This window comes from Thermobia domestica, chromosome 4 (assembly GCF_964235325.1).
Source record: "Thermobia domestica chromosome 4, izTheDome1.hap1.1, whole genome shotgun sequence".
NCBI lineage: Eukaryota > Metazoa > Arthropoda > Insecta > Zygentoma > Lepismatidae > Thermobia > Thermobia domestica.
Window position 1 is genome coordinate 284,050,185 of NC_137457.1, and position 12,692 is coordinate 284,062,876.

A 12,692-nucleotide genomic window follows, 5' to 3' on the forward strand; every position below is an offset into this window, starting at 1 on the left:
TCTCAGGATCCTGTTCTCAAATACTTTCAGTCTATGTTCTTCCCTCAGAGTAAGCGACCATGTTTCGCAACCATACAGAACAACAGGCATGATTATCGTTTTATATATTTTAAGCTTCAAATTCCTCGACAGAATTCGCAACGACAAGAGATTTTGAACCGAGTAGTAACACGAATTCCCTGCTTTTAGTCGACATTTAATTTCTTCGTGAATATGATTTCCGTCTGTTAATATTGATCCTAAATATTTGAAAGTATCCACTTTATCAAAAGCATTATTTAATATTTTAACGCCTCCACAATTTGCCGTATTACGGTCCCGACGCACTTCCATGTATTTAGTTTTCTCTGCATTTACTTCTAAACCCATGTCCCTGCAAGCGTTTAATAAGATCCCTGCAAGCGTTTAATAAGATCTACGATTTCCTTAGTACATGGAATACAATAAATAAAAATACATGCAATAGAATGACAAGTACAACAAACTACAACGATACACAAATACACAATAAAAAGAACACTGAAGACATGCTAAATTATTTAATAATATACAGAGATATCCGACTTATACTGGTAAAGACCGTGACACAAAAGATGATGTTTCTTGATATAGTGAAAATTATTTTAAAGATATCTATTGTACAGTCACGAACATTAATAAATGGAGGTTGAAGCCATAAGAAATATTGGCTTCAGCCTTCATTTATTAATGTTCCTGACTGTACAAGAATATTTATTGACCGTTTCAGGTCCTTTATAGATCCTTTTGCTAATTTAGGTACACATTTCTAAAAATTCGAAAATTCCTTTTGTTTCTTCTTGGAACATAAAAATTGAAAATACGAGACAAAATATGTCAGTAACAATAATAATAATAATAATAATAATAATAATAATAATAATAATAATAATAATAATAATAATAATAATAATAATAATAATAATAATATAGTAATACGAAAACTTAACGGTGCTGAGTACCTACGCCATCTTTATTTTTAGTTAATCGATTTACTTGGGGAATTGTTTGTTTCCTTTTAAATGAATTGGAATTTTAATGAGGTGGTTTTACTGGTTTCTTCTTCAAATTTAGTTAAATATCCAGATGTCTGGAAGCTGGATCCAGATGTCAGGAAGATGATAACCTTCGTCTCTGTTGATGGATGGCTTGTATGTACGGATGAATAGAGATTCATGTATTTTCTTGTCCCAGAACTGTTTGCTTTTCTTTAGTACTTCAATTTGGTCTCACATGGCCGTATGATTGTATTGTATGCAGTGTTCGGCTATTGCAGATTTTTCTGGTTGTTTAAGTCTCATGTGTCGCTGGTGTTCTTTCATTCTGTCTTCAATGTTCCTTCCCGTTTCACCTATGTAAGTGGCGTTACATTCACAGGTGATCCTATAGATGCCTAGTGTCTTTAATCCCAATGAGTCTTTTGCAGTTGGTAGTAAACTCCTGATCTTCGGTGGAGGGCAGTGTACAGTCTTGATGTTGAATTTCTTCAATAGTCTTGCTAGTTGGTTGGAGGTTTTTCCCATATATGGAATAACTGCAATATTTTCCTTGTCTGCTGTGTTGTCCTCTTTTGTGGTGCAATTTCTGCTACTGTATTTTCTCATGGCTGTCTTGATCTGTTTCGACGAATATCCGTTGAATTTGAATACCGTACATCTCTTCAGACACACCCTAACGTCTACCTACTTCAGTTACCAAGACAATTTCTTTGAACAAAGCGATGGTGTGGCAATGGGCTCTCCTCTCTCTCCAGTAATAGCGAATTTCTATATGGAGTATTTTGAACACAAAGCGCTAGAAACAGCAACATACAAACCTAAAGTATTCTACAGATATGTAGACGACACATTCGTCATATGGCCCCATGGCAGACAGAAACTCGACGAATTCCTGCAGCATCTGAATTCTATACACCGCAACATCCAGTTCACAATGGAAACAGAAACAGAAGGAAAACTCACGTTCCTGGACGTACTCGTATACAAGAAACCAGATGAAAGTCTAGGCCATTCAATCTACAGGAAACCCACGCACACTGATCTCTACCTCGATGCGACCAGTTTTCATCATCCTGCACAGAAGATGGGGGTGTTAAATACTCTAATACAAAGAGCATACCAAATAGCAGATCCAGATAATATAAGCACAGAACTGTCTCACCTGGAAACGGTATTCAAATTCAACGGATATTCGTCGAAACAGATCAAGATAGCCATGAGAAAATACAGTAGCAGAAATTGCACCACAAAAGAGGACAACACAGCAGACAAGGAAAATATTGCAGTTATTCCATATATGGGAAAAACCTCCAACCAACTAGCAAGACTATTGAAGAAATTCAACATCAAGACTGTACACTGCTCTCCACCGAAAATCAGGAGTATACTACCAAATGCAAAAGACTCATTGGGATTAAAGACACCAGGCATCTATAGGATCACCTGTGAATGTAACGCCACTTACATAGGTGAAACGGGAAGGAACATTGAAGACAGAATGAAAGAACACCAGCGACACATGAGACTTAAACAACCAGAAAAATCTGCAATAGCCGAACACTGCATACAATACAATCATACGGCCATGTGGGACCAAATTGAAGTACTAAAGAAAAGCAAACAGTTCTGGGACAAGAAAATACATGAATCTCTATTCATCCGTACATACAAGCCATCCATCAACAGAGATGAAGGTTATCATCTTCCTGACATCTGGATCCAGCTTCTCAGTACGAAAATGACCATCAGCCAATCAGAGAGCAGTTTCCACCAGCAAAATCAGAGCACGCTATTGGCCAACAAAAACAACCAATAGAAACACAGCGATTCCTAAAGACCACAATATAAATTGTACGACCACCACACTCCAACACATAGCTCTGAAGATGTTGCCGCTGTATGGTAACGAAAGCTCAGCACAGCAACACTTACTCTGGCATCAATCCCGAGAACATTGGATTAATAGTAGATGCCAGCAAAGCTTCAAGATCATATTAATATAAATGTTGTTCCTCTGTGTCAGAAATTACCATTTCTTGAAAAAAAGACACCGGCCATTGTGCATCAAGGTCAATTCCTTCTTGCACTGGAATGCTTTCTGCCCTCGAGTTCACAGATTTACCACAATGTAATACAAGCAGTCAAAAACTGAACAACTGGTTCCTATTGAATGGCAAAAACGACCTGCATTCGGAACTGGGTGCAATGTGTACACGTTGAAAATAGAATATCGGTATATGCCAGAAATGGCACAATATACGGTAGAGGGCTAAACTTCAAATATTTTTCGACTAATGTTCTCAGTATTGTGTGTACTTCTTAAAAAGTATACACTAAACAAGGATAAAACTAGTTAGTAAACTTTAATGATTACAACAGAGATTATTATGAATCTAAATGTTATTTCTGAAATTATTCTACATGTATTTCAAGTATTTCATTTCCCCCTCCATATCTAAACAACGAAAACAAATATTTTTATCAAAATTTATGTACCTGTCTATTAGCTTCCTAAACTCGTAGCTCCAGATCTTCCAACAATCGGGTTTACCTGGAGGTACATGAGCTGCAATATGAACTTTTTCTCCATTTTTCTCTGATTCCAGAAGAACGTTAGCAAGCCAATGAAGCTGTCCTGCGATGTCTGTAGAATTATAGAGTAACCAACTGCAAAGAAAATAGCCAATGTAATTAACTAGTGCGGTGAACAAGGGTGTCAAATAAATACTGAAAAATACATGCTGAATACTGACTCTGAATGCTACAACATAATAGGACAGTATTTATATCTTTGTGTATGTACATATATAAAGTTCACTTAAGAAAAAAATTGAAGAGAAACAATTTGAGTTTAGGAAAAGGGAATATGAGATACTATTTCTTATTAAGAGTAATCGATGAGAGTTTTATAGGTAGGGCCGACTGTACCATATGTGCAATATATGAATTTGCCTGGGCGTCAAGTTTTGAGGGGCGGTAAAATCTGTCATAACTACATTATTTAAAATAAATATTTGTTGTTGGAAACAGACTTCATGATGATGCTAGCTAAATTTACTAAGCTGACCTATTTGAATGCTACACTCATAAATCATGGTTAGGTCGCATTAGTTTAAGGTCACACGGACAGTGCTAAATCAAATTGTCAAACAAATCCCAGAATAAATTGCTTGATTGTTGTCAAATACAAGAACTCAAGTCTCGAACAGTAGCGAACGCCTGTTCCATTTAGTTATCACAAATGATTTTCCGTTTAGTTTTTGATATGAAAACTAGTCTTGTTTTTGTCACAAACAAATTCCTTATCATTGAAGGTGGAAATAAGTATTTTTTTCCTTTTAATTTCTTAACTGATGTAGAAGGAAAGTCAAGAAATAAAAGAGCTATTTGCACTGGAATTGCAAACTGATATATTGAAATTGAAGCTCGATATTTAATTTTATAAAAAGGATTACCATTTTTCCTCTGCAGGTGTGTTTGCTTTATCTTTCACTAACATAATAGATTATCATTTAAATTTAAAGAAAACAGACACAACGTGATTGTTTTGGTAGTGTTTAGGCCCTTCTGAGTGCAAGTGCACTTTCCCTCGCCTTTGTTGTTTATGATAGGGTAGCATACTTAAAATCGTGGTTTTTAAGATTTATTCTTTCTGGAGAAACGGGAGTGGCAAATAATGCCATTGCACGGGGCAGCAAAATTGACTACGGCCGGCCCTGTTTATAGGAAAAGGCAAAGAAGTGTAAATAATGTTTGTAGATCTAGGGGGGCTTTTGATCTAGTGAACAGAAGTATTGATGCGAGTTCTAAAGAAGGTTGGGTTAGAATGAAAGGATAGAAGATAATAAACTCATATGTGAACAAATAAGCAAAAGTTAAAACAGGGGAAATATAAGAGATGAGAGTTTGATTTGAAGAGAAGAAATTTACAATGGCTTATATCTTGAAGTGATAATGAAGAAGAATCTACATAATGAAAATGATATTTCCATGAAAGATATAACAATTATTAGATGTTTTGCACATGATATGGCTCCTGTTACAAAATCTAAAAAAAGACGTTAAAAATATGTTAGAAAACTTAAGGAAAAGCTTCGAAGAATATGGGATGAAAGTAACGATACAAAGACAAAAGCAATGGCACTTAGAACCAAGCGGTTTTTATTAAATACAAAATTAGAAAGCAAGAAAGTAAAATAGGTGACTAGTTTTCAGTACAAAAGTAATAGAATTACTGAAGACACAAAGTGCAAGGGTAAAATTAAAGCAAGGCTAGGAATGGCGAAAGAAAAATTTCAGAAGAAGAGAAGTCTATTTTGTTGGTCTTTCAATAGAAAGAGTTATGAAAGCGACTCGTAAAATGTTTAAGTATAGAACATTGTGCTCTACGGAGCAGAAATACGCTACACACGAGGTTGTCGATTTATAAACAAGTTAATACAAACCAACCACAATATTGTAACATGACGATAATTAATTGGTGGAGGAAAAAAATATATTTAATTAATCATGATCATAACACTTTGCAAATTTATTCATATTTTAAATGGAAAATAAAATGCAACTCCTATACTGGTGCTGAGGGGTGGATCCAGGACGGACTTCTGGGGGGGGGGGAGCAGTGGGTTGTAATACTGCTACTTAGAGCTACTTTTAAGAGCTCCAAACTCTGGGATGAGTTTTATTAATATATAAATTTTTTTAAAAAAAGTTTCCTCTTCTGGCCCCCTGGATCCGCCACTGCTGGTGCTTTAGGTCATTTACATATCTTCAGAACAATTAAGGAAATCATGTAGTAACATAAAACTATGTACAGATATAACATTCCTTCTAATAAGGAATAATACTCATGTTATGTAGCAATGTGTTGACCCAAAAACATTATTAAAGCTTCCTATTTCAAGCAACCAGGAAAATACTTGTAATTGTTTAAGGTAAGCGGAAGAATAATCAGGCCACCAAAACTAGGAAGAGAAGGTAGGTGGATTGAAATGGTAGAGTACTCAGAACAATGTGTGTGAGAGTATTTAAGAACTTCTCCGTCATCCTCCCTGAACGAATTTTGGTGAGTGCAAAGCTGGTCATGATTTGATAAATGCATTGCTTATATATTCGTCTTAATTATGTATGTTAAGACATTGTCTAAATAATAGCCTAATAGGTCACAGCATTAGTTTTAGATATTAAATTAATCTGATGTCTCTAATTTTATTTAATGAGTTAGGACTTTACCTACTTGATGCTTTATCTATAATTATCTGGGATTAATGTTTAGAATTTTCAAGAATAGGTACATTGTACTCAATGAGAGGATAACTTCTTAAGTGGACGATTACTAGGACTCTTCACCATACAATCTTGTTTAAGTTACTCCGGTAAGTAACCTGCATTTAGAATAAGTGACCTGTCCTCTGTTGTTTTTCTCTCACAAGGATGAGACTAACTATTAAGCTTATGACACCATAATTGATTAACACACTGTATCTCTTGATAATAAGGAATATCTCCACGACAATAAGAACGTAGTAAGTTTATGACATTGCAACCACTTATTAACACAACAAGAAACCACTGATAGAACTCAACAATTATACTACGAAATATTTAAAACTTAAAAAAACACCTTAATACTTTTACAGTATCCGTTAATTCAGACACTCTCTTAGTCAAGTTACCATTAATAAACAATGTCAGGGAATTCTCGATAAATGATAAATTAAAACAAATTATATGTAGTGCAAGTTCCTTTTTTACAATTAGCATATTTTTATCCTACTAAGTTAAGCTGCTCTTATATTATATTCTAAATTGCAACAGATGGATGGAAACCAACTACAGGTTTTCAAAGTGTAAGTTTGGAGAAGAAATATGGGGAAAAAAGTAAAACGGAAAAGCAATAGGAAAATGCTAGGAGTAGAAGAGGTAAAAAGAACAATATTGGACGTAATTAAAAGGAGGAAAAGGCGCTAATTGGATCACTATCTAAGGATATCTGATAGATAAGATAAAAAGCTTGAGGGAGAAAAGGTTACAGTTGGGAGATATTCAAATGAATAATTGGTACGTTAAGACGCAGAGATTAGCTGATATCGTAGTGCATGAATGAGTTCCAATTCTTGGCACGTAACCTACCAACGATGACAGAACACTTGTGATGATATTATGTAACATACTTCGTGCTCTGTTCACTGACGTACTTTCGGGCTATCAACCGAAGTTCCTAGTAGCAGTCATGAGCACAGTGATCAAATTAAACCGGTATGGCATATCGAATAAGTAAAATACCAAAAATCACACTAGCTTTAATTTTTAAAAAAAAATGAGCTCTAGCATATTATACTAAAGTATATCCACGGCAGATTTATGTACAAACGAGATTATTGATAGTAATTTGTTTCCAACTCGACAACAAACTCGTAGTTCTTGGCAAGATATATTTCATTTCATTCATACTGCAATAGATCGTACGTCAAAAAAAAAAAAAAAAAAAGTTCAGTTTTTCATTATTTTGCAATGAAATTTGCCGGCAGCAGCTTTCTAAAAGAAGTCTTAAATATTAGATCAGTACCAAGAGGAGTTATTTCCACACTGGCAATACAGCCAATGCCAAGGAACTTACTTGTTAACAGCAACATTTTATTTTCTGGGAACTTGACATAGGACATATTGCAGCGTCAAAGGCAATTTAGCTGATTTTATCTATTTTCTTCTATTTTACTCTCTTATTTTTTCTTTCCTTGATATTTATTATTATTATTATTATTATTATTATTATTATTATTATTATTATTATTATTATTATTAATAATAATAATAATAATAATAATAATAATAATAATAATAATAATAATAATAATAATAATAATAATAATAATAATATACAATCGAAAAATGATGATAGTAATTTTATTTTCTAATATTATCTTCCTTTCTCTTTATCATATATGTATACGCTAAAAGAACAAGAATAACGAATTTATACTTTTATTGTATTGTATGTACTTAATTTCAGGAATATTGAAATTTTTCAACCCAAATTAACGTCAGCAGCTTTAAACAGACTATATCCAAAATGTATAATTTCATATCACAGAATTTGTTTTTTTTATTTTCGCTTGAAGTACCGTTGCAAAAATCTGGCTACTTTACTCTGGCACAGGCATGTGCAAGTTGGAGCAGGATGTGAGCCAATCACAGAAGTACTTACTGGCGTCGAGAGCCGTACGAGACAATGTGTAACATTCTCACAAAAATTGAATAGCCATAGGAGAAACTTGTTCATTGTACACTAACACCACAGGAATAAAAAAAACTGTTATATGACAGCAAGGGCGCCGATTTCTTCGTAAATTTGCGGGGGTCCATTCAGATACAGAAGGTATATATATGAGGATTTTAAGACAAATTAGCATTGGGGGGCCCGGACCCCCTAGGTCCCCCCAGGATCGGCGCCCTTGTATAACGGTAACAAATATATTTACTGTCAAAAAGCACACACACACACACAAAAATAACATTTTAGTGAGATGATTTATCTTTATCTTTCATGTTTTGAATCAATCTGAAAATGTTTTTACACTGTGCGATAGAGGGTTGGAGAAATTTTCAATATAATTAAGATATTACGTAATAAATGCATTTTCAATAACGTATCAGGCGGGCCGGATAAAAGGGTTCAGTGGGCCGGAATCGCCCCGGGGACCGGCTGTTGCATATGGCGACTCTAGCAAATTGTATGCTCTTTTTAAAAAAAAAATTTCATTTTATATCTCTCTTCTTTGGATATTTGGACAGGATTATAACGATCGAAAGCCCCATAGCCACAATTTAGTGTATTACACTAAAGTTTTTTCTCCTCTGATGTCATAATAAAGTCGCTTATTTTTTTTACTGTACATGTACGTTAAAAATAATAGCAGGAATGCATTTGTTTCTCAAAAGCTATTCTCCATAAATCTCTATACAAGAGAAGACAAATTTGACCAAAGCATATGCTATCTAATAACTAATAGCGTTACAGTTTCGACAAAGTATCTTTGCCTTCATCAGACACATTATCTAAGGCAAAGAACCTTCCCGAAATTGTAACGCTATTATTTATTAGATAATAAATGTTTTTGTCAGAATTTGTCTTTTATTTTATATTAGCTGATATGTCCGCACTTCGTACAGGTCAGATAAAATATCTATATAAACAAACTGAACAATGAAAGAAACAAAACTCTTATTTTACTAATGGATTTGACACTAATATCGGTTATTTTGGATTATTTTTACGTGTCTTGGTATCCCCCCCGGGTGACCCCCCGGCTTTCATACAATCATAGCTTATTTGAAAGTAATCGCTAATGGAAATGTCACCATTGATCTCAGTGACCGTGAAAACTATGGATTTGACACTAATATAGGTCATTTTCTACTACTTTTAAACGCCAACCCCTGAGACACACCCCCTAGTTCGAATTTTGAAAAAAAAAAAAAAAAAAACGCTTCGTCTTGGTCTGGGGCCTGGACCAAGGTACCCGTGAACAAATTTTGGTATCTATCAGTCTACTCGCCTGGTCCCCAGGTCGCACACAGACTGACAGACAGACTGACACAGAAACAAGCTTTTTATTTCACCTATGGTATTAGACAAGAAGTTCCAAAGAAGAATGAGTAGAATGAGTAGCATTCATAAGAAGTACCTCCTATTCTCCATATTTGATGTATTATAACTTTTATTTTTATTTTATTTGTTGATATATTTTTAATTATAACTGGAATTAAGACAGCACCTCTGAGCATATCTCTTTCCATTAAGTCATCATACGGCTCTCGTGGAATATGTACTTATATTTTAAGTCTTTAACTTTGCTTACTTATGTCTTAAAACTGGTGTGAATATAATGTATTTAGTTGAAAACTTACAAGTTGAAAGTGTAGCAGTAGTTAGTGTTGAGACCAATGAACCGAAGTCCTGGCTTTATTAGTGTCGTGTAGAATCCTGCATATCTTATAGATTCTATCGCATCCTCTGGCAACCAGATGGACCACATATCAGCCACAGCATCATATAACCAGTTCGTTGTGATATTCGGTTCTGTGATTTCAGGGGGAGAAAATCTAAAAAGAAAAAAAAACAACGAAAGTAATTAAAAAACGATAAATTAAAATAAATTAAAATAAACAATAATAAAGAAAGAAAAATATAAATATGATATTCCAACTGATAAATAACTTTTATTTACAAAATACATTTTGAAATATCTTCAAAAAGATTTTTCTCATAATTTACAGAGATTCTGAGAGTGTTAACTCATTTTGCCTATATATTTTTCACGTTTTTCAAAATATTCCAAAAGCTAAACTGAGTGCAATGTTTTAGTACTTATGAATTACTGCTAAATAAACTTATGGAACGTACAAGATCCATTATGTCGCGCAACTTACTATCCCCATTATAGATAGGGAGATCACCTCTGCTGTTTAGATTTCAGAAGAAAAAAAAAAACTTCCGAAGGTCATTCTTGAAGTTTACCTCCATATTTAATTAAGAAAAAACACTTTCAAAGGTCATTATTATACCTTTCAGCTAAGCTCAACTAGGTATATGTATCTAAATTTTAAAAGGGTGGACCTTGCAGACCTACAGCTTCTCAAAACATTGGGAAAATAGTATTTTTTTTTATTTATGTAACTTCATCCCTCTTGACTCTGGAACTATTACTCAAATGATTAATACTTTTCTGACCAGAGTATATACTTATTTATTAAAATTAACAGTTTCAGTAACTTAACTTTATCTTCATCAGACATTAACTGGCAAAATATTTATTAATGTAGCGAATAATAACAAATATAATTATGAAAGAATATAATAATAATAATAATAATAATAATAATAATAATAATAATAATAATAATAATAATAATAATAATAATAATAATAATAATAATAATAATAATAATAATAATAATAATAGTAGTAGTAGTAGTAGTAGTAGTAGTAGTAGTAGTAGTAGTAGTAGTAAAAATACGTCAAACAATGACCCTTTATTTTCAGAAAGATAGAACATATCCCTGCAGATATCATTTTTATTCATTTCGAAGACAACACGCTATGTGCTATAGAGGGAAATTTGTTTTCACTTCCTCGTCTTTGCTAATTTACAGCATAAAGATACAATATACGTTACTTGCTCTTTTAGAAACTGAAACATTAGAAACATGAATGTCTCATAATTTTAGCAACGATAATCCTGTCTTTGTTTCTTGAAAATTACAAGTACACTTTAATCTTTCATCTTTTTCTAAGGTTTGTACTTAAACAATTGCTATTAGAATTCAAATACCGTATAGGTCCGATTATACAGTACGATAGTTTTAGTATAAAAACAGTTTTATGAAAAACATGCTCATATTACAATCACAGCCTAGCCCTTTCCACTTGAAAATTAAAAAAGTTTATTTCATACCATACGGGACTGTACTATCTGCATCACTGTCCTGAAACCGCGCCATGTCGTTGCGTGACTTGTCAAGGTCAGACGTACATAGAAAATAGGAAATGCGTTATGTTACAGTTCGATTTGAGTGACATCTAAATTTTGCTATTAATGTATTTTCACCCGCTTCCAAGGGGTGTTCAGGTCGATCTGAGTATACTCTCCGTAACCAGCAGTAAAAAAAAGCTGCAATAAAAGCTGGGATTGAAATCTTGAAAAGAATTTTAAATTGTTAAGTTTTCCATTATATGGTATAAATACTTTCAAAGTATCTTACGTCTAATATTTTATTTTGGGTATTTTTACTTTTCCATTAAAATTATCTTAAAAACTTAGCGTCATATTATATTCAAGGTTGTACTATATTGGAGCGTATACAGTAATCAAATAATTAAACAATACTCCTTCTAATATTTAAGTAAACAAAATCAAATAAATTCTGCTAAAAAAGAACTATTATGGGGATCACGCGAAAAATACCTTTATTTATATATATATAGTGGTTTTTGTGGCGGTACGCAACAGGAACTTTCTTTTTTTCACATCTGGGAACCCAAGCGAAGAAGTTGAATCCCAGTTTCAAGACTTGTTACCTACTTCAAGACGGTACTTAAAAATGAATTATTTCTCTTGGGATCACCCCCTCCTTGAGGATGGATATGAGGAAACTTTTGATGAGCATTTAAATAGATTAAAAATAGTAACTCAGCGTCTGAAGACTTTACCAGCCCATATCGCCTTTTTTCTACTTAAGAAATACCTGGGAATACCGAAACTAATCTATCTTTTAAGCACCACTCCCACATGGTTCATGTCTTCCAAGGTACTTCAGCCTGATAATTGCTTGAAATATGCACTACAGTCAATCATCAATTATTATTTGAATGAAAATCAATGGACTCAGGCAAGCTTATCAATTTGCTTAGGATGTTTAAGTGTAAGGAAAATCTAAGATTTAAGCCTTCCACCTTTCCTGTCCTCGTGTTTTGAATTGAAGCCACTTATCTGCAACATATTAAACATTCCAGTTGACAAAATAGAAATTCATTACCTGGCGGAGGGACTGGAGATACGAAATGGTATATACCATAATGAGACTCCCGTTGTGTTGGACTTTAACAACAATAATTGATAAAAAATTCGTCCCTGAAACTATATCTGATATTGCCCATTTTAAATCTTTACAAAG

At 33.5% G+C, this 12,692-nt stretch overlaps 1 protein-coding gene across 1 annotated transcript in view; it reads right to left on the bottom strand.

Moving 5' to 3' along the window:
* The window catches only part of LOC145684118 (sphingomyelin phosphodiesterase-like), a 111,585-nt gene that overhangs the window by 11,131 nt on the left and 87,762 nt on the right, over positions 1 to 12,692 (bottom strand). The window contains exons 6-7 of the mRNA XM_081756043.1: positions 9,927 to 10,121; positions 3,513 to 3,683 (exon numbers count right to left, since the gene is read on the bottom strand). Of these exons, the coding sequence (XP_081612169.1) occupies positions 3,513 to 3,683; positions 9,927 to 10,121 (366 nt within the window). The remainder of the gene's footprint in view (positions 1 to 3,512; positions 3,684 to 9,926; positions 10,122 to 12,692) is intronic.